This window comes from Entelurus aequoreus, linkage group LG17 (assembly GCF_033978785.1).
Source record: "Entelurus aequoreus isolate RoL-2023_Sb linkage group LG17, RoL_Eaeq_v1.1, whole genome shotgun sequence".
NCBI lineage: Eukaryota > Metazoa > Chordata > Actinopteri > Syngnathiformes > Syngnathidae > Entelurus > Entelurus aequoreus.
The window spans coordinates 9,524,843-9,547,953 of NC_084747.1; the positions used below are offsets into that span (position 1 = coordinate 9,524,843).

A 23,111-nucleotide genomic window follows, 5' to 3' on the forward strand; every position below is an offset into this window, starting at 1 on the left:
CGTTGTGATGTGGTCCTCAGCTGCTAAAAAAGTCCTCATCATTGAACTAACCGTGCCATGGGAGGAGGGAATACCAGTAGCACACGAGTTCAAACGGTCAAAGTACAGCGACCTGGCAGAGGACTGCAAGGGGGGAGGCTGGTCTGCGTCCATTCACCCCGTGGAGATCGGATGCAGGGGCTTCGTAGGAGGTTCTGCGACCCGGCTCCTGCGCGCGGCGGGAATGACCGGTTACAGCCTGAGGAGGGCCATTAAGGAGTTGGCAGAGGAGGCAGAGAAGGCAAGTTTCTGGATGTGGCTAAGAAGGAGGGACAACACTTGGGGCTCAACACCCCATTGAGGTCAGTTGCAGGGAGTGGCGCGGGGAGACGTCCCCGCTTAGCCACTGTCCCCCCACCGCGAGGTGTCCTGGCTTGGGGGCAAAACATCAGTGAACGGTGGCACCAGCTGACGACCCTGCAGCTGACCTCGAAGTGCACTGGAGGAGGTGCGACAGGCAGAGATGCCAAGCAGTTAGGTCTGTACTTATTAATTAATATATATATATATATATATATATATATATGTATGTATACATGTATATATAATAGATGTATGTATATGTAAGCAGGGCTGCGTCCTTGTGCCGACACTCTTCGGCATCCTGTTTTCTCTGCTGCTGCTGCGGTATACTTTCAGACTGAAGAAGACGTGTACATTGACACCCGAAGCAATGGCAGCCTGTGTAATCATGCACGCCTCCGCGCAAACACTAAATTGAGAAAAGTCCTCATTCATGAGATGCTGTTTGCTGACAATGTCGCCCTGACAACACACACTGAGGCTGGCTTACAGGAGCTCATGAGCTGTTTTGCTGAAGCCTGCAAAGAGTTTGGTCTCACAATCATATAGATTATAAAGATGTGATGTATATATATATATATATATATATATATATATATATATATATATATATATATATATATATATATATATATATATATATATATATATATATATATATATATGTATTAGGCAGGCCGATATTATCGGCCGATAAATGCGTTCAAATGTAATATCGGAAATTATCGGTATCGTTTTTTTTTTATCTATATCGTTTTTTTATTTTTTTTTATTTTTTATTAAATCAACATAAAAAACACAAGATACACTTACAATTAGTGCACCAACCCAAAAAACCTCCCTCCCCCCATTTCTTTCTGTTATCAATATTCTGGTTCCTACATTATATATCAATATATATCAATACAGTCTGCAAGGGATACAGTCCGTAAGCACACATGATTGTGCGTGCTGCTGGTCCACTAATAGTACTAATCTTTAACAGTTAATTTTACTCATTTTCATTAATTACTAGTTTCTATGTAACTGTTTTTATATTGTTTTACTTTCTTTTTTATTCAAGAAAATGTTTTTAATTTAGTTATCTTATTTTATTATTTTTTAAAAAAAGTACCTTATCTTCACCATACCTGGTTGTCCAAATTAGGCATAATAATGTGTTAATTCCACGACTGCATATATCGGTTGATATCGGTATCGGTAATTAAAGAGTTGGACAATATCGGAATATCCGCAAAAAGCCATTATCGGACATCCCTAATATGTATATACATCTGATCAGCCTAGTGGTGGCTCACATCCATTACACACACAGAGCTATTTTAAAGGCCTACTGAAATGAAATGTTTTAATTTAAACGGGGATAGCAGATCCATTCTATGTGTCATACTTGATCATTTCGCAATATTGCCATATTTTTGCTGAAAGGATTTAGTAGAGAACATCGACGATAAAGTTTGCAACTTTTGCTCGCTGATAAAAAAAGCCTTGCCTGTACCGGAAGTAGCGTGACGTCACAGGTTGAAAGGCTTCTCACATTTCCCCATTGTTTACACCAGCAGCGAGAGAAATTCGGACCGAGAAAGCGACGATTACCCCTTTAATTTGAGCAAGGATGAAAGATTTGTGGATGAGGAACGTTAGAGTGACGGACTAGAATGCAGTGCAGGATGTATCTTTTTTCGCTCTGACCGTAACTTAGGTACAAGGGTTAATTGGATTCCACACTTTCTCCTTTTTCTATTGTGGATCACGGATTTGTATTTTAAACCACCTCGGATACTATATCCTCTTGAAAATGAGAGTCGAGAACGCGAAATGGACATTCACAGTGACTTTTATCTCCACGACAATACATCGGTGAAGCACTTTAGCTTCGGAGATAACGTCATAGCATCATGCTCAAATGCAGATAGAAACAAAATACATAAACCCCTGACTGGAAGGATAGACAGAAGATCAACAATACTACTATCAGGAGACACCGAACCAAACACTGGACTTGTAACCACACGGTGAAAAAACGAAAATGTATTATTTGTGTCAGACTCGTCTCAGTGAACTTTAAAGCTTCTCAGGCTTAGCTTAGCTTGCTGGTTAGTTTAGCCTGCGCGCTACCAAGAAAGAGACGCGGAAGTTATCAACAACTTTGTGTGAACACGCCGTACTTGTCGGAGCCCACGTCGAAGAAGAAGCGCTTGTTGTCCACAGTCATCGACGAGCCCTCCGGCAGCTCCGCGGGCTCCTCGTCCACGCCGTAATCGTCAATAAGTTTGGCCAAAGCGTCGCGGAACTCTATAAGTCCCTGCGCCGGGAGCGCGATGGTCTGACCCCAAGCCGGGCCCCCTGTTCACGGTCTGCCGGATCCTCAAGAACCGTCCCCGCTGGTTCTCTTTCAGGTCCATGTAGTACTTCCGATTCTCCCGCACTAAGAACTCGCTTTTCAGGGCCCGCCGCGGCTCATCCTGCACCGTGCCCGGGTTGCTGGGACCCAACTGGGCGTAGTGTTCGATGAAGTCCACCAAGTAGTCGTGGAACTCGACCGCCACCGACATAGACAGCGTGAGGCGGCTCTTGTTGCCACCGGCCCCGACTTCGGCTATCTTCAAGAAGCGGCCTTTGGCGTTCTGCTTGACGTCCAAGTAGAAGCGTTCGTTTTCCCGGTGTAAAGCTGCGAGCCATTTGTCTCGTTTCTGTGGGCTTTTATCACGCTTTGGCAGAACAAAATACAACCTTTGTTTTCCCTGTTTCCAGTTGTGGTTAGCACAACCAAAAACAACACCGTTTTTCGGCATTTTGGAGGCAGAATGACGGGTTTAACCAGCGTAGGTCGACAGGTTAAAGAGTAATGGCAACGGTTTGTTTTCAACGCCAGTCTGGTTGCTATGGCTCGAAGAACCCGTATGTAGCTCAGTTGCCCGGATGTCGGCCCTCACCCATTACCTCCAATCCTCTGCACGTTGATGTAGACATGTGGTCCAGTCTTGTCTTCACATCTCTTACTCTTCCCCAACATCTCTTCTTTCACATCATTATTTTCTTTACACAAGCGCTTGTTTTGCTCTTCCACTTTCTTCATTTGACTTTTGCATTCTTTCATCTCCTCTGATGTGAACTCCACTGCCTTCTTCAAGCTAACAATCATGGCGGCTCTTTCTTTACATTCTTCAACAAGTTCGGCTAATTTCGACTTTAAGGGCTTAAAATTGCTTTCAAATGACAAAACTTCAAGTCACTCACCTTCATCTTTCGTCTTTATCTCCGTTGGTGATTTGCTAGAAGTTGGTGGCGCTGATTCTCTTTCATGTTCTCTTTTAGCGGACGTCGCCATCTTAGCATAGCAGTAGTCGTCCATGTGCTCTCCAAAAGCCGTCAATCTTCACATAGGATAACACTCTGTCGCTCCAAACTTCACTTCCGTCTCACCGGCTTAGGAAAAGACGAATCTTTGCGAATCTATAAGACTAAATTGGAAACTTATTTAGGAAGCCGAGCCGTTCTGTTACGCCTGCAAAGCCATTGAGCTGCTCTGCGATCCTCGATCCGTTAGCGCATGCGCGGAACAAGCCAGGATGAGCTCGATCCGTTAGCGCATGCGCGGAAAAAGCGAGGAGTAGGGAGGGGGCGGGAAAGGACGAGGAAAAAGCAAGATGGCGTTCGATGGAGAAGACGGTACCGTGTTTATAATTGTTAAGTGTTCTCAGCCAGTGCGTTCATGTACACGCGCATGTTGTTTAATAAAGTAAATATCCTTCCTTTTTTTCCGGTGCCCGGATACATTAGTCTGAGCGCACTTCTCTTGCTAGTTAGCTTAGCTTGCTAGCAGCTAACAAAGAGACTCAAAGGTGATCAACACGTCGCCGAGCAGAGATCGAGTGTGAGCGTGGAAATGTGTGAGAGATCGATAGCAGAGTGCGACGAGGAACCACTGGACGCCGTTTACAAGAAACGTCACATTGCGTTACACGGAACAGGTTGGTGTCATTTATGCTCTCACATGTTTACTGTACATGTCTGTCGGACTGTCTGATTGTGGCGGTCCGCTCCCTGTATGATCAGTGTCAGATCTTGGTCCGCTCCCTGTATGATCAGTGTCAGACCTTGGTCCGCTCCCTGTATGATAAGTGTCAGACCTTGGTCCGCTCCCTGTATGATCAGTGTCAGATCTTGGTCTGCTCCCTGTATGATCAGTGTCAGATCTTGGTCTGCTCCCTGTATGATCAGTGTCAGATCTTGGTCCGCTCCGTGTATGATCAGTGTCAGACCTTGGTCCGCTCCCTGTATGATTTGGTCCGCTCCCTGTATGATCAGTGTCAGATCTTGGTCCGCTCCCTGTATGATCAGTGTCAGACCTTGGTCCGCTCCCTGTATGATTTGGTCCGCTCCCTGTATGATCAGTGTCAGATCTTGGTCCGCTCCCTGTATGATCAGTGTCCGATCTTGGTCCGCTCCCTGTATGATCAGTGTCAGACCTTGGTCCGCTCCCTGTATGATCAGTGTCAGACCTTGGTCCGCTCCCTGTATGATCAGTGTCAGACCTTGGTCCGCTCCCTGTATGATCAGTGTCAGATCTTGGTCCGCTCCCTGTATGATCAGTGTCAGATCTTGGTCCGCTCCCTGTATGATTTGGTCCGCTCCCTGTATGATCAGTGTCAGATCTTGGTCCGCTCCCTGTATGATCAGTGTCAGACCTTGGTCCGCTCCCTGTATGATTTGGTCCGCTCCCTGTATGATCAGTGTCAGATCTTGGTCCGCTCCCTGTATGATCAGTGTCCGATCTTGGTCCGCTCCCTGTATGATCAGTGTCAGACCTTGGTCCGCTCCCTGTATGATCAGTGTCAGACCTTGGTCCGCTCCCTGTATGATCAGTGTCAGATCTTGGTCCGCTCCCTGTATGATCAGTGTCAGATCTTGGTCCGCTCCCTGTATGATCAGTGTCAGACCTTGGTCCGCTCCCTGTATGATCAGTGTCAGACCTTGGTCCGCTCCCTGTATGATCAGTGTCAGATCTTGGTCCGCTCCCTGTATGATCAGTGTCAGACCTTGGTCCGCTCCCTGTATGATCAGTGTCTTCTAGTCATAGTCTTCCCAACGTTGGGAAGACTATGTCTCCCGGCTGGCCTGGGAACGCTTCGGGATCCCCCGGCAGGAGCTGGACGAAGTGGCTGGGGAGAGGGAAGTTTGGGCTTCCCTACTTAGGCTGCTGCCCTGATCTCGGATAAGCGGAAGAAGATGGATGGATGTTTACCAACCTCATATTTGATCAATACCACTATTTTTCTTTCTTTCTTTCATAGTTCTTTTTATTGATTTTCACATTCACATTAACAACACATTCCAAACCCTCTTCAACCCCTACCCCTGCTGTCACTCAAAACAAAGAAACAAAAGTAAGAGTACAAAAGTACCCAGAGTAAAAAAAAATTAAAAAGTTCAATACAAGGCACTTGAGACAAAGTAATTGAAAGCTGAAGCACACTGTAGAAGCAGCATGACAAGGCCTGAAACGTGAAGCGTCGTGTCTAGGGCTGTTCCTGCACTTGTGTAGAGCAGTGTTTTTCAACCACTGTGCTGCGGTAGTGATGTGAGATACAGTCTGGTGTGTCGTGGGAGATTATGCAGTTTCACCTATTTGGGTTAAAAATATTTTTTGCAAACCAGTAATTATAATCTGCAAATAATGATGTCGGGAACGACGACGATAGTTTGTTGTGATCACAATATGCAGACGACAGAGGGAGGCAGCGTGCAGGTAAAAAGGTGTCTAATGCTTAAACCAAAAATAAACAAAAGGTGAGTGCCCCTAAGAAAAGGCATTAAAGCTTAGGGATGGCTATGTAGAACCAAACTAAAACAGAACTGGCTACAAAGTGTAGTGGATTGTCCGAAGCTTAAACAGGCAACAAAAGTAGTTTAGTACAACAAATTTATTTACCCATTATCAGAAGTGCAGGTTGAATTAAGTTGGCCGTGCAGACAGACCACATGTTACTCCGGAGTAAACAAGACACACACAAGCCAAAATCACTCTCGAGTTCCGGTCTTCTGCCATTTTTTATATGTCTTTTGTGCGTCATTGTTCCTTATCGAGTGCGTCAATGTCTTGCTGTTATCCCTATCTGTTCCATAACAACTCGAATCCTTTAGACAGTCAACACATTCTGTAGACAGGTTGGCACGACTTAACATTCACTTTTGTCCCACTGGCACAGAATAGGAGAGAAATCAAATGAGCGTACATTCCCATTAGACATGCAATATAGGTCAAAGGTCAGAAATTCTACTACAAAAGTAAACATAAACAGAATGCTGGACGACAGCAAAAACTTACAGCGTGTGGAGCAGAGACGGCGTCCACAATTGTACATCCGTACATGACATGACAATCAACAATGTCCACACAAAGAAAGATAGCAACAACTTAAATATTCATGATCGCTAAAACAAAGCAGGTGCGGGGAATAGCGCTCAAAGGAAGACATGAAACTGCACCAAAATAGGAGCGCAAGACAAGAAGTAAAACACTACACGGGAAAACTCCAAAAAACTTAAATAAGTCAGGGTGTGATGTGACAGGTGGTGACAGTACACCTACTTTGAGACAAGAGCTATAGTGATGCATGCTTGGTTATGCTTTAAAGTCATATCCAACAATTGCGACAACGACTTTTTATTGTCTACTGAGTTTCATTTTTTAATGATTTCTGCTGGTTTTGTGCCTCCGGATTTTTTCAATGAAGAAAATGCGCCTTGGCTCAAAAAAGGTTGAAAAACACTGGTGTAGAGGATTGGTAAAAAAATAAAATAAAAAAAAAGGTCTCCACACTTTAAAAACATGTTTTCAGAGCCCCGTAATGTATACCTTATTTTCTCCAGCTTCAGGTTTGATAGCACATCCCTTATCCAGTGGGAGACTGAGGGTGGGACAGCGTCCTTCCACTTCAACAGTACTGCTGTAATGTATAGGGCAATAACTTACTGGAATCGACTTCCACAATATCTGGTATCAATCACCAGCAGAGTGGGTTTTAAGAATAGACTAAGAGGAGAAGTATTGCGGAAAGAGATTATTCTAGATTGTACCTAATGTCATGACTGTTTTTACTGACTATTGACTATTTTATTGATTATGGGACAAGCAGTAGAAAATGGTGGATGGTACTTTTTTCGTCACTTATTGTTTGTCTTTGGTACACTAATGTGTATATTTTAGGCCATTAGTTCTTTGTTTTATTTTTGCAAAAATATATTTTTATATTGCTCTTTTTATCTTTGGTATGAACAATATTATGTAAACTCAAAGTTATTATTCTTTTTTTGGTTCTTTGTTGTTGCTATTTTTGTATTACAACATTTTATTATTTGATCATGTTGTACTGCATTTTAATCTTTTGTTTTGTGATTGTGTGATGTTTTTTGCCTGGACCCCAGGAAGAATAGTCTCCACTGCGGTGTAGACTAATGGGGATCCTTAATAAACTCAACTAAACTAAACCGTATCAGGCGGCGTGCGAGGAGGGTGGTAAAGGCAACTATTTTGTGACCCCTGAGGGTCCAGCCTCAGACTGATGAGGGTCCAGCCTCAGACTGATATTTTTTTTACTCTTCCCCCTTTCCCAATGTCACCTTTTTCCCACCTTTTTAAGGAGCGCCTTAAGTGGCTGATCCGTTGGCGGTCCCGTCTTGTCTCCCTGTAACGTATGTCTGCTCTTAGCGGGATTGTGCCGAAAATGTAATTTCAGTTCTTATGTGTCTTGTACATGTTAAGAATGGACAAATAAAGCTGCTCTGCTCTGCTCTGCCCCCTACGGGTAGCTCCATCCCTTCAGGAATGATTCCAAATATAGACACTGAAGGGTTTGGATCAATTTGGACTGTTAAGACCGTGGAGAGTGCTTGGAAGATGGACTTCCAGTACCCCTTTAGCTTCGGACAAAGCCAAAACATGTGTATTAATGTTGCGTTATCTAGTTTACATCTATCACATAATGGGTTAATTTGGGGAAATATTTGAGCTAATTTTGCTTTTGAGAAGTGCACCTGGTATATCACTTTAAATTGGACCAGTGAGTGTCGTGCGCACATTGAATACGAGTGAACCCTTTTCACAATTTCTGCCCAGGTTCCGTCATCTATTGATGTTTGGAGGTCTTGTTCCCATTAATTCTTAGCATGGAAGTGCATTCTAATCATGAAGTATATGTGAAATTGCCCTCTTATTTGTTGGATTGAAATAAATACCACTATTTTTAAATGGTCTATCTCACAGGTGTCAAACTCAAGGCCCGGGGGCCAAATCTGGCCCGCCATGTTATTTTGTGGCCCGCGAAAGCCTGGAAATAATTTGCGTTAATAAAATGCTTAATCTTCCATCCATCCATTTTCTACTGCTTGTCCCTTTTCGGGGTTGCGGGGGGTGCTGGAGCCTACCTCAGCTGCATTCGGGCGGAAGGCGGGGTACACCCTGGACAAGTCGCCACCTCATCAGACAGACAACATTCACACACTAGGGCCCATTTAAGACTGCGTGGGTTCCCTCCCGGTACTCCGGCTTCCTCCCGCCTCCAAAGACATGCTTAATCTTTTCTTACTAATATATTTGTTCTTTCCCATTTGACATTAAAAATCACATACTGCATGCAATTGCATATGTTTTAAAATTCAATATTATCAAAAGATTATATTATCATGTATTCCAAAAATATTTTTTGTTAGAATAAAGATAAATACTGTACTTAAATATCTGCTTGCTTATCAATCAAATTGTAGACTGTAAAATTGACAATAGATTTTACAGTTAAATTCCGCCGACTGAGTTTTTACCGTAAAAAATCAACTTTGGTACTGTTTTTTTTTCCATATACAGTAAGACACTAAAAAATTAAATCTACTTTGTTTTAGCAATCAAGAATATTTCAGTTTTTATCCTTCTTTGTGGGGACATTGTTGATTGTCATGTCATGTTCGGATGTACATTGTGGACGCCGTCTTTGCTCCACAGTAAGTCTTTGCTGTCGTCCAGCATTCTGTTTTTGTTTACTTTGTAGCCAGTTCAGTTTTAGTTTCGTTCTGCATAGCCTTCCCTAAGCTTCAATGCCTTTTCTTAGGGGCACTGACATTTTGTTTATTTTTGGTTTAAGCATTAGACACCTTTTTACCTTCACACTGCCTCCCGCTGTTTCCGACATCTACAAAGCAATTAGCTACCTGCTGCCACCTACTGATATGGAAGAGTTTTACACGGTTACTCTGCCGAGCTCTAGACAGCACCGACACTCAACAACAACACATCATTTGCAGACTATAATTACTGCTTTGCAAAAAATATTTTTAACCCAAATAGGTGAAATTAGATCATCTCCCACGGCACACCAGACTGTATCTCACGGCACACTAGCGTGCCGCGGCACAGTGGTTGAAAAACACTGTTTTAGATTGTCTCCAAGTTAATGTGGAAGCTGTGCTCGAAATAGAAATTGTTGATGAAGATACTTAATAAAACACAGATAGTAAAACACAAAATCCAAAAGCAGTGAAGTTGTCACGTTGTGTAAATGGTAAATAAAAAGAGAATACAATGATTTGCAAATCCTTTTCAACTTATATTCAATTGAATAGACTGCAAAGACAAGATATTTCATGTTCAAATTGAGAAACTTAATTTAATTTAGCATATAATCATTAACTTAGAATTTAATGGCAGCAACACATTGCAAAAAAGTTGTCACAGGGGCATTTTTACCACTGTGTTACATGGCCTTTCCTTTTAACAACACTCAGTAAACGTTTGGGAACTGAGGAGACACATTTTTCAAGCTTTTCAGGTGGAATTCTTTCCCATTCTTGCTTGATGTACAGCTTAAGTTGTTCAACAGTCCGGGGGTCTGCCTTGTGGTATTTTAGGCTTCATAATGCGTCACACATTTTCAATGGGAGACAGGTCTGGACTACAGGCAGGCCAGTCTAGTACCCGCACTCTTTTACTATGAAGCCACTATGTTGTAACACGTGCACAATGTGGTTTGGCATTGTCTTGCTGAAATAAGCAGGGGCGTCCATGAAAAAGATGTTGCTAGGATGGCAACATATGTTGCTCCAAAAGCTGTATGTACCTTTCAGCATTAATGGTGCCTTCACAGATGTGTAAGTTACCCATGGCTTGACCACAAATACATCCCCATACCATCACACATGCTGGCTTTTCAACTTTGCGCCTAGAACAATCCGGATGGTTCTTTTCCTCTTTGGTCCAGAGGACACAAAGTCCACAGTTTCCAAAAACAATTTGAAATGTGGACTCGTCAGACCACAGAACTAGGGATGTCCAATAATGGCTTTTTTGCCGATATCCGAAATTGTCCAACTCTTAATTACCGATACCGATATCAACCGATACCGATATATACAGTCGTGGAATTAACACATTGTTATGCCTAATTTGGATAAGGTCCTTTTTAAAAAAAATAATAAAATAAGATAAATAAATTAAAAACATTTTCTTGAATAAAAAAGAAAGTAAAACAATATAAAAACAGTTACATAGAAACTAGTAATTAATGAAAATGAGTAAAATTAACTGTTAAAGGTTAGTACTATTAGTGGACCAGCAGCTCACACAATCATGTGTGCTTACGGACTGTATCCCTTGCAGACTGTATTGATATATATTGATATATAATGTAGGAACCAGAATATTAATAACAGAAAGAAACAACCCTTTTGTGTGAGTTTTTTTGGGTTGGTGCACTAATTGTAAGTGTATCTTGTGTTTTTTATTTTCATTTAATTAAAAAAATTAAAAAAAAAAAAACGATACCGATAATAAAAAAAAAACTATACCGATAAATTCCGATATTACATTTTAAAGCATTTATCGGACATCTCTACACAGAACACTTTGCATCAGTCCATCTTAGATGATCAAGGCCCAGCGAAGCCGGCTACATTTCTGGGTGTTGTTGATAAATGGCTTTGGCTTTGCATAGTAGAGTTTTAACTTGCACTTGCAGATGTAGCGACCAACTGTAGTTACTGACAGTGGGTTTCTGAAGTGTTCCTGAGCCCATGTGGTGATATCCTTTACACACGGATGTCGGTTTTTTGATGCAGTACCGCCTGAGGGATCGAAGGTCAAGGGCATTGCCGCTTACGTGCAGTGATTTCTCCAGATTCTCTGAACCTTTTGATGATATTACGGACCGTAGATGGTAAAATCCCCAAATTCCTTGCAATAGCTCATTGAGAAATGTTGTTCTTAAACTGTTGGACAATTTGCTCAGGCATTTGTTGACAAAGTGGTGACCTTCGCCTCATCCTTGTTTGTGAATGACTGAGCATTTCATGGAAGCTGCTTTTATACCCAATCATGGCACCCACCTGTTCCCAATTGTCCTGTTCACCTGTGGGATGTTCCAAATAAGTGTTTGATGAGCATTTCTCAACTTTCTCAGTCTTTTTTGCCACTTGTGCCAGCTTTTTTGAAACACGTTGCAGGCATCAAATTCCAAATGAGCTAATATTTGCAAAAAATAATGTTTACCAGTTTGAAGATTAAGTATCTTGTTTTTGCAGTCTGTTCAATTGAATACTGAATTGGTCTGTGATATTTAAACTATGTTTAGGACTGTACCATTACAATGTTAAAGTAAGAGATCAAGCTCAGGTGCAATAGGCCAACATGTATACAACAAAAATGGTTTCTCACTTCACACGGGAGGCTTATCAAGATCTGATTTGTCCTTTAGGAATGTTTTGATCAATGCTGGTTCGTCTTTTCAGAGGATTTGCTAATTTCCCCCTAAACTTCCATGCCCTATTTTTTACTCACTGGACTGGGACAAAAAAAAAACGCTTTCCCATGTATTGGTTCATTGTTGGGCGACACACGTTTAACGCAACACACAAGAACACAAATAACCTCGTTGCATCAACACCGTCTGTCAGAATAATTGTATATAAGTTATCACACAACTTGTTTGCTATGAGTTCAGGTTGCCCTGCGTGAAGACAAAAACTGTCTTTGATTTTTTGTCAGGTTCAAACACTGATGACATCTATTAAACAGACAAGAAGCAAGGAACCATGCAGAGACGGAGTTCAATTTAGCTCATGAGGAGAACGCATGGAGCTGCACACTTAGTCACAGTCTCGCCCTACAAAGTGTTTGTGAATGACTGAGCATTTCATGGAAGCTGCTTTTATACCCAATCATGGCACCCACCTGCTCCCAATTGCCCTGTTCACGGAGTGAACAGCTCCCGCGTCCCTCTATTTATTCAGGAGTTCCCCAGTCAACATCACTGAGGCCGCCTCTAAAAGGAGTGGTCACACATATCATGCAAAGCAGCTCCAGTATGCACAATACGTCACGGAATGTGCTGAGGTCTTGTGATTTCGCCTTGTCTCTGCTTCGTCTGCATGCTGTCGTCTTATCTTCGTTGAGGTCCTTGAAGTCCTTGGCTGTTAGCGGGCTAAAACAAAGATAACATCTGCGGCTGAGGCCACCCCTCAGGCAAGAAGTTTTGTCCTTGCACAGATAGAAAAAGCACAGCTTGAGCACAATAGCTAATAACTACAGCAACGGACATGATTATTCTAACATCAAGCAAAAGGCGGACGGCTTGTAAACCTCCACTGTGTGCGATGGAATGCGCCGTGGAGGTGTCGGTTTCTTAGATCTATTGGACTGCCACAGGAAGGACCCGAAATCTACGAGCAGAGAGGAGGCAAACCTGACACCGCTCCAAGCACCTTTTTGTTTGAACTGTTTATGACCCAGTGCAGCAGCTGTTTATGACCCCTTCCCTTAGAAGCAGCTGCAGCTATGTAATGTATTATTACTCCGGTACTCTTGTCTTGTTCTGTATATTGTACAGTATTTCTATAGTGTTTTGTATATTGTACAGGATTGCTTATTATTCTTATTGGATAGTAGTCTGTTTATTTCAATTGTTAGTTTTTTTTCTTTATTGCCTGTTGTGTAATTTATTTTATTTTATTATTTATTTATTTTTACCCCATATTTGTTCCCACTACCGGACCTTAAATTGCAGTCCTTAATCTCGTTATATGCAAATATAATGACGATAAAGTCCATTCTATTCTAATCAAGAAATGCCCAAATAAATGAGAAGGTGTGTGGAGCTTGTTCCTCAGAGCAATGGGGTGACACTGTACGAGGGTGCAGGTCCACACGCGCTCTCCTCTTGAGCTAAATTGAATCCTGTCTCTGTTTGATTCCTTGCTTCTTGTCTTGTTTAATAGATAGTTCGGTGTTTGAACCTGACACCGTCTGTCAAAAACGACTTCTATTCTCACTTAATATTTACTGATTTACCCAACAGACGTCCAGCAGACCCCCCATGTTGAAGAAGATCCACATCCCCCTCATGCAGAAGGGGAAGAGGAGGATTCACAGAGCCCCCACTTTAAAGAGGAAGAGGAGGAGCTCTGGATCACTCAGGAGGGAGAGTGTCTTCTAGGACAGGAGGAGGATGATCTCACCAAGTTTCCACTGACTGTTGTCTCTGTGAAGATGGAAGAGTATGAAGAGAAACCACCTGAGTCCTCACAGCTTCATCACAGTCCAAGTAAGCACAACATCCACATATCATCTAATACAATGTTTGTAACTGATGTTCATCCAGGGCCCGAAGTTATGACTAAAGGTGAAGATCAGGGCTGTACGCTTAGCTTTTTCTGCGCCTAAATGGAAAAAAAATAGCACAGAACATTTTTTTGGAGCATGGAAATAATTCAGGGGCAATATGAAATGTCATAAATACCACAATTGTATTAACACACTTGCACACACACGTATAAACACAGTGCTGTCACAAGTCCTAAATCAGGGATGTCCAAACTTTTCGAGTTGCATGTAATGTAACAATATATACACACATTTATAGCCTATACATATTTCAATCAATCAATCAATGTTTATTTATATAGCCCTAAATCACAAGTGTCTCAAAGGGCTGTACAAGCCACAACGACATCCTCGGTACAGAGCCCACATACGGGCAAGGAAAAACTCACCCCAGTGGGACGTCGGTGAATGACTATGAGAAACCTTGGAGAGGACCGCATATGTGGGTAACCCCCCCCCTCTATGTGTACATATAGAGGCTTTGCAGCTGACGTCATCAGCCACGCCCATTAGCATGGCGGCCATCTTGCCGGTCACCAGTTCAGTGCCGGTCAACGACTCACACACGCTTTCTTGTTAGATCTGCTGCTATTTGAGCTTGGAAATGCCGGAAACCTGCTGTGCTGTTGGCTGTAGCAATAGACGAGGCGATAAACCAAATCTTAGCTTCTATAGATTCCCGGCAAACATCAAAAAAACGCGATAAATGGATCGCGGCGATTTGTCGTGAACGATGGAAACCTACGATTTACACAAGGATATGCAATGAACACTTCATATCAGGTATGTAAACAAACTATAACAGTAGGCTCTTCTGTGCGTGCTTTTTCCTTACCTTGGTCATGAGAAGAAATCGATTCTTGTTTGGAATCTGCCATATCAGCCCATCATGCACAAAACCTGCTGTAAAATACTTGTAGGCATCCAGACTCTTGTATGCCTTAAGGTCCTTTCCAGTGTACGGAGATGGTGAATCGACGAGGTCATTATAAATGTCTGGATGTGAGAGATCAGGCAGGTCGGCTGTTGCAAAATGCTCAGGTGATTTTAGCATGCTTCTCTGTAAAAGTTACGGATGCGTTGTGCCAACAAGGTTCAACTTCTCTCTGTAACATTTCTTGGACTCTTCATCCAAATGCACAACTTCATTGGATAGCAAATCAGCCATAATTCGGATGGAATCGGTGAAAATGTAGCGCAGAAATCCAACTGAATCTGTACGAACACGTAGGAACGAGCTGACCGGTTGACCGGCAAGATGGCGGCATAACACAAAGTCACGTGATAAAATCACGTGACTGCAAAGCCTCTATAGCAGGGGTGTCAAAGTCAAATGGACGGAGGGCCAAATAAAAAATTTAGCTACAAGCCGAGGGCCGGACTGTTCGAATGTTCATTGAAAAATTTTTAAATGACGCATATAGTCTAGTGAACCTAATTGAACCTACTGAAAACCTAACAAATATATTCCAATATGATCAGATAAATAAAGCAATATTTTCTTATGGCTCTGTCAGTAATCTTTAATTTTCAACAGACACAAAAGACAAATTTCCTTTATATAAAAATCCCCATAACATGAACATTAAATGAAAGAAACCGGTATTCAAGGCACCATCAGTAGCCTATATTTTCTATTTTAGCAAAAGTGGGCTAAATTTACTTCAAAGAAAAAAACAATAATAGCAATTTTCTATCATCCACTCAACTGAAATATTTTTAAAATATAATTAAATTGAAATACAATAAAATAAAGTGCAAAAATCTATAAATCAAAAACAACACTTTGTTTAAGGAGAAGTAACATGCAGTGAAAACAAATATTAAACTTTAACTTTTAAACTTGAATTGAGTAAAAACTCTAAATATGTGATTGCACAGTAATGTTCACATTAAACCCCCCTCCTCCCTCCGTGGGAGGGAGGCGAGTTGGGTGCCCGAAACCCCCCGCTGGTTTCGGCCCGCCCCTTGGCGCGCGTGGCACGGCGGGCTCCGCGACCCGACGGCTGGCCCTCGTGGCTTGACGGCGGGCGCGTCCCGACGGGCCGCGCGTAGGGGTCAAACGCAGAAGTCTCAGGGCCTCGTGGTGAGGGGGTGGCCTGCGGGTTTCGGCCCGCTTGACCCCCCCGCTCCGCTTGGCGCGCGCGGCACATGACGGGTTCCGCCACCGACGCTCGGGCTGCAGCCCGACGGTGGTGCGGGCCCGGCGGTGACGCGCGGTTTGGGGAAACAAAGCAGAAGTCTCAGGGCCTCGGGGCCGGGTTTCGGCCCGCCCCCTTGGCGCGCGTGGCACGGCGGGCTCCGCGACTGACGGCCGGGCTGCAGCCCTTCGGCCGGCAGGCGCGTCCCGGCGGGCCGCTCGCCCCCTTTCGGAACCTTGGACCGGCATCCGCTTGGTGCGTGTAAAAGATCTGCGGTCTGCGGGCCGGTTCTAATAATAAATCAAGATCATCCCAAGGGCCGTAAAAAACCTTCTCGCGGGCCGGATATGGCCCGCGGGCCTTGACTCTGACATATGTGCTCTATAGGATAGGATAGGATAGGTCTTTATTGTCATTGCGCAAGTACAACGAAACTTTGTTCTCAGCACAAACCCGTTCAAGATGAGACAAACAAACAGTGTGCAGGGTTACAGAACAGGAACGCTGATGGGTCGCCACAAGGCGCCCCGTAAAAGTTGGGAAAAAGGTAAACGCTGGGGAAGGATGAGTAAAAAAATACAATCTAGACTGGGCTCCTAAGGGGGTCCAGTCTGGAGTGGGGAAAAAAAGCTCCATAGCAAAGATATCTAGCAACAGAGGGGAGGGAGTGGGGGGCCATGGTGGCAGGCCGCAGCTCTCAGGCGCTGCCCATCCGTCCATCACCCGTATGGGATTTGCGTCAAGGCCGTTGGATTGGGGGTGGGGTATGTGTGTGTGGTGTATAGTTTTTTGTGGATGCATGTGTGTGTGTGTAAGCCTGCAGTGTGTCTCTGTTCCGCGGCCTTGATGTTGTACAGCCGATGAGAGCAGTGCAAAAAGAGGCAACAAAAAAGTTAAGACAAGACAAAGAAGCAAGCAGGAGAGATAAGGGAGAGGAAAGGGGAGCGTCCGCCCTCGATCAGTGCCAGTGAGAAAGTATGTACATGTACATAAAGTAAATATAAACATATCAAAGTAATATAATAATAAATCCATATATAATTAATATATATAAATACATATATATATATACATGCACTATAATTATATACAAGTATATATGTACACACACAATGTGTATATACTAGGTGTGTAACGGTACACAAAAATTTCTAATCGGTACGTACCTCGGTTTAGAGGTCACGGTTCGGTTCATTTTCGGTACAGTAAGAAAACAACAAAATATACATTTTTTGGTTATTTATTTACCAAATTTGTAAACAATGGCTTTATCCTTTTAACATTGGGAACACTATAATAATTCTTCCCACGTTAATCAACATTAAACTGCCTCAAGTTGTTGCTCAGATTAAATAAAATGACACAACTTTTCTTCTACATATAAAAAGTGCAACATTAAACAGTTTCAAGTCAACTCATCATGCTTAATTTATTACAGCATTTGGGAAGCCTGGAGTTGATTTTTATTATGTAAATGTTATATTTGTATCAACATGTGATAGCAGGGACCCTGCCATTCAAAACTAGGCTGCTCCATTACTAATGATTAATGTAACTATAGCTGAAAAAATAGTACAATAGCAATAGGAGAGACTATTCATCTCTAAACCCCTTGGAGTTCATGTAGGCTTAATGATGCACTTACATTATTATATCAACTATCAGAGACAGAAACTCTTCATTTAACATCATGTCCTTTTTTGCTGCTTCAACACAGCTCAATCAACACAGAAAAAGGTAAAGTGAAATAACAGACAGACAGGGCTTTGTTGTCCGTAACACACACACACAGCGCAAAATGAGCTAACGTTACGCTAAAAGCAAATTAGCCTTCACCTCAAGCCAGGACTGCGAGCAAGCTGAGCTGCAGTTTATATTTCTAGAAGGTCAACGGGCTCATAGTGATGTTACTAATAGTTGACTGGGAGGTGTTTATTATCATTTGGGGAGAGTCCGCTGCCTGATGCTTACCTGCTAAACGCTAAGCACTGACTACATGCGCTCTGAATACGCACTGCTGATTGGCTGTTACCGCTCTGTGTGTACCAATCAGATGGTTGTGTGGGTGGGACAATGCTGGGTGCTGTGTAGAGGACTGTCAGAAACAGGCAGAACGAAGCGGAGCAGCTTGTTAGGACTTTAGCTTAGGCGGCTACTTAATATGTTCGTGTGGAAACTCGTTCGGTACACCCCCGAACCGAACCGGAACCCCCGTACCGAAACGGTTCAATACAAATACACGTACCGTTACACCCCTAGTATATACAACATGTTTATGCAGTTTTGAATAAAGCAGCTATAGCTAGCAGACTAAACAGCAACAAATACAGTAATTTAAGTAGCATCAGACCCCGACGACGCTACAATATGAAGTACAAATGAAAAATCATTGAAAATTAGCGTATGTGAAAGTTCGACTCCTACATTGTTTTGTTTACTTCCGTGACAACCTCCTTCAAAATGCACCAAACATGGCAAAGTGTGGAGAGAGTGTTTTGCATATTACCCATCATGCTTTGTGGAGGATTTACATGGGTGTCATTTTAAATTGTGTATGGGGATTAGACATTTTTTATAATGTCCACAAAAGTTCAAGTTAAAGTACCAATGATTGTCACACACACACTAGGTGTGGCGAAATTTGTCCTCTGCATTTGACCCATCCCCTTGTTCACCCCCTGGGAGGTGAGGGGAGCAGTGGGCAGCAGCGGTGCCGCGCCCGGGAATCATTTTTGGTGATTTAAGCCCCAATTCCAACCCTTGATGCTGAGTGCCAAGCAGGGAGGTAATGGGTTCCACTTTTATAGTCTTTGGTATGACTCGGCCGGGGTTTGAACTCACAACCTACCCATCTCAGGGCGGACACTCTAACCACTAGGCCACTGAGTAGGTTCAGTGAGCAGCTTGTGTGTTATGTGTGCTAACTTTCTGTGTTGATGATAGATTATTTTCACCACCAGCATGAAAGGTTGTTTGCATTGGGCAACATAAATTGATACAATGTAAAATGGATGATGGATAATGCTGAAAACTTTTTTAAAGTACCAGTAGAGTGGAAAAGCACGTTGCCTCTATATTGAAGCTGTTATCATTTATATCGGATTTATTTTTAGGTCAAATCATGTAAATGGAATATCGTTGGGCGGTTTCTGGATATTTTTAGAAATAATATAATGAGCGCAACAGAGGACCCGCGATCTGTTGACTTAATTGTTAGCTGTTTATTTACGATTTGAATGCATAAAAAAGGATTTGCAAATCATTGTATTTTCTTTTTATTTACCATTTACACAACGTGACAACTTCACCTATATGTTGTTGTTATTTGTCCTGCAGACATGCAGCAGCTGATTGGTTATCAAGAAGAACCTTCACCTCAGTTACTGGAGCATCCACAGCCCCCCCACATTAAAGAGGAAGAGGACACACTCTGGATCACTCAGGAAGAAGAGTGTCTTTTAGGACAGGAGGAGGCGGACCTCACCCATTTTCCACTGACTGTTGTCTGTGTGAAGACTGAAGACCCTGAAGACAAACTACCTGAGTCCTCACAGCTTCATGGCAGTCCAAGTGAGGAGAACAGAGCCGTGGAACGTCCAAGCAGCAGCTCACCACAACACATGACAACAGAGGCTGAGGGAGACCACTGTGAAAGCCTCTTAGCTCCAATGTCAGATAGTGACGACGCGTCAGACGTTAATGCAAATATGGAACCACACATAAAAACACAGGCAGGAGAAAAACCTTTCTGTTGTTCAGTTTGCGCAAAAGGCTTTTTGAAAAGCTCTCATCTGAAGCAACACATGCACACGCACACAGGAGAAAGGCCATTCAGCTGTTCCGTTTGTCATAAAAGATTCTCTAACAAAAGTAACAGGCAAAACCACATGAGAACGCACACAGGAGAAAAACCTTTCAGTTGTTCAGTTTGCAACAAAAGATTCTCCAACAAATGTAATATGGACATACACCGCATGAAAACGCACACGGGAGAAAAACCTTTCAGTTGTTCAGTGTGCGATGAAAGATTTTATGACAAATATAACATGCAGATACACACGAGGAGACACACAGGAGAAGCTCCCTTTATGTGTTCTGTTTGTGCAAAAAGCTTTATTAGGAAATATAGTTTGACGCGCCACATGCAGACGCACACTGAAGAGAAACCTTTCTGTTGCTCAGTTTGCGGTAAAGGATTCTCCGTCAAAAATACCATGCAGATACACATGAGAAGACACACCGGAGAAAGACCTTTTAGTTGTTCAGTGTGCGAAAAGAGATTCTTATTAAGAAGCGACATGAAATCCCACATGAGGAAACACACAGGCGAGCACCTCTATAGTTGTTCGCTCTGTGCTAAAAGCTATGTTAAAAAATCTTTCTTGGTTCGACACATGAGAGCGCACACAGGAGAAAAACCTTTCAGTTGTTCAGTGTGTGCTAAAAGATACACCGACAAACGTCATTTGCAAACACACTTGGGAACGCACACCGGAGAATAACTTTTCCTTTTGGGAGTGCGGCAGAGTCCCTGCCGGTCTACTGCAGAGCTTCTCTAAAGTCTGGGTCTGTCCAGCGAAGCGCGTCAGTGCGGACCCGGCCAGGCCACTTTCTGGCAAAATTCAATGGCCAAATCAACGTCAGAACCCGACACGTCGTCAAAAAGTGTGTCGTTCCAATGTTACTTTTGACTTGCTCAACGTCAGGACCTAATTCAACAAGTTGTTGTTGAATTAACGTTGTTCCAATGTCTTGTGCCTGTTGGGTAAGCTCAGCAAATTGACTAAAGAAAAACTATATATATGCTCCAATGAGACTTTGCACTTATGTTTATGTAAACAGCAATATGTATTTCTTCACTATTACCACGTGGCAGTATATGATGTGCAATATAACGGTCTAGTAAGTACTGTGCCGTGTCACCATTTCATCACCTTATCTTGTCATCACATGAACACAATGTTGCCATTAGAGATGTCCGATAATGGCTTTTTTGCCGATATTCGGATATTGTCCAACTCTTAATGACCGATTCCGATATAAACTGATACCGATATATACAGTGGTGGAATTAACACATTATTATGCCTAATTTTGTTGTGATGCCCCACTGGATGCATTAAACAATGTAACAAGGTTTTCCAAAATAAATCAACTCAAGTTATGGAAAAAAGTGCCAACATGGCACTGCCATATTTATTATTGAAGTCACAAAGTGCATTATTATTCTTAACATGCCTCAAAACAGCAGCTTGGAATTTGGGACATGCTCTCCCTGAGAGAGCATGAGGAGGTTGAGGTGGGCGGGGGGGGGATTGGGGTACCAGGGGGTGTGTATTGTAGCTTCCCGGAAGAGTTAGTGCTGCAAGGGGTTCTGGGTATTTGTTGTGTTGTGTTTATGTTGTGTTACGGTGCGGATGTTCTCCCGAAATGTGTTTGTCATTCTTGTTTGGTGTGGGTTCACAGTGTGAGCGCATATTTGTAACAGTGTTAAACTTGTTTATACGGCCACCCTCAGTGTGACCTGTATGGCTGTTGACCAAGTACGCCTTGCATTCACTTGTGTGTGTGAAAAGCCATAGATATTATGTGATTGGACCGGCACGCAAAGGCAGTGCCTTTAAGGTTTATTGGCGCTCTGTACTTCTCCCTACGTCCGTGTACACAGCGGCGTTTTAAAAAGTCATACATTTTACTTTTTGAAACCGATACCGATAATTTCCGATATTACATTTTAAAGCATTTATCGGCCGATAATATCGGACATCTCTAGTTGCCATTCACAACTCACATTTTCTATTAAAGCCTCTTTTGTTCATCTCCATCTTGTATTTCGGATCTATTCTATATAGAGTAATATTGTAGTATTATTTCTGTCTGCTGTATCTCGCATTGTGAAGTGAAAACATGAATGCTGTGAAGTGATGACATTTTGCTGACTCATCAGATCAGACAAACACACTCAATGTTTGCATTTGTTCAACAAAACGTTCTCGCATTCTTCATGAAAATATGAAGTTTTCTGCCTTTTATTGACTACACAGTACGTATGATCCAACATTTATAGATGTGTACTGTAAAACCTCTAATCTACGTAGTCGGATTAAGAAAGCATCAAAATGTCTTTCATTTGATGCGTAACTCGCTTTTCTCCCTTCCGTAATAAGGAAGTCACAGTAACTTTTGTTACACAATATCATGCTTTCCTTGCGATTTTCTTTCTTTGTGATTAACTGATGCAAACAAAATGTGACATAAAAAATCTATCTAAAATGTGTGAATAATTTTAGTAGTCAACAGTGTTCCATAATAAGGGCAACACCAACGCTGTTACTTTAAGTAGTGGTTGCAGTGGAAATAAGGCACCTTTTCTCTTATTTATTGTAATAAATACTGGCATCATATGTGTACATACATTTATATTAACAAATACTGGTATCATATCTGTGTATATACATTTATATTAATAAATACTGGTATCATATCTGTGTGTATATATTTATATTGATAAATACTGGTACCATATCTGTGTGTATATATGTATATTAATAAATACTGGTATATCTGTGTATATGTTGTATATTCATTGTAATAAATACTGGCGTCATACCTGTGTATATATATTTATATTAATAAATCCCGGTATCATATCTGTGTATATATTGTATCTGCTGATGGGGTTCGTTTGTAGTTGAAAGAAAAATAAATAAAATAAAATAAAGAAAATGCCAAATATCGGCACCGATAATCGGTCGATCTTTAATTGTGAAGTTCCCCTGTTGAAAGAAGATCCTTATTTATGGGAATTTTTGACCAAATATTAGAATTTGTCAAAAATGTGCCGCAATACAAATTGATGTCAGGATGTGTGTTGGTTATGATCTCCTATTACGGCTTCGTTTGTTTGTAAACATTGTTTGAAGTCATCCGACCTCACTTTGAAAAGGAATCGTCGTGTTGGCGCCCTCTACCGTTTGGAG

The 23,111-nt window shown here is 42.3% G+C and overlaps 2 protein-coding genes across 3 annotated transcripts; one reads left to right on the forward strand and one right to left on the reverse strand.

Moving 5' to 3' along the window:
* Positions 1-2,497: 2,497 nt before the first annotated feature.
* Positions 2,498-3,008, reverse strand: LOC133632062 (transcriptional activator protein Pur-alpha-like; the record flags this gene model as incomplete). Its single annotated transcript, XM_062024302.1, is given in 2 exon segments — positions 2,498-2,675; positions 2,677-3,008. Coding segments are annotated over 2 exon segments (510 nt in total), but the record flags the coding sequence as incomplete, so codon positions are not given.
* Positions 3,009-3,965: 957 nt separating this feature from the next.
* On the forward strand, positions 3,966-21,376 carry LOC133631869 (gastrula zinc finger protein XlCGF57.1-like). 2 transcript variants are annotated; one of them, XM_062024039.1, is made up of 4 exons: positions 3,966-4,014; positions 4,126-4,316; positions 13,686-13,931; positions 19,468-21,376. In XM_062024039.1, the coding sequence occupies exons 2-4, from the start codon at positions 4,232-4,234 to the stop codon at positions 20,631-20,633; spliced, it is 1,497 nt and encodes a 498-aa protein (XP_061880023.1). In that variant the 5' UTR covers positions 3,966-4,014; positions 4,126-4,231; the 3' UTR covers positions 20,634-21,376. The 2 variants fall into 2 exon arrangements, with proteins under 2 accessions (XP_061880023.1, XP_061880022.1); XM_062024038.1 differs by having other exon boundaries at positions 3,980-4,316.
* Positions 21,377-23,111: the final 1,735 nt, after the last annotated feature.

Coding starts and splice junctions, on each gene's coding strand:
- LOC133631869 (XM_062024039.1), top strand. CDS start 4,232: ATGTGTGAGAGATCGATAGCAGAGTGCGACGAGGAACCACTGGACGCC. Junction 4,317..13,685: donor CATTGCGTTACACGGAACAG/GTTGGTGTCATT, acceptor TTTACCCAACAG/ACGTCCAGCAGACCCCCCAT. Junction 13,932..19,467: donor ACAGCTTCATCACAGTCCAA/GTAAGCACAACA, acceptor TTTGTCCTGCAG/ACATGCAGCAGCTGATTGGT.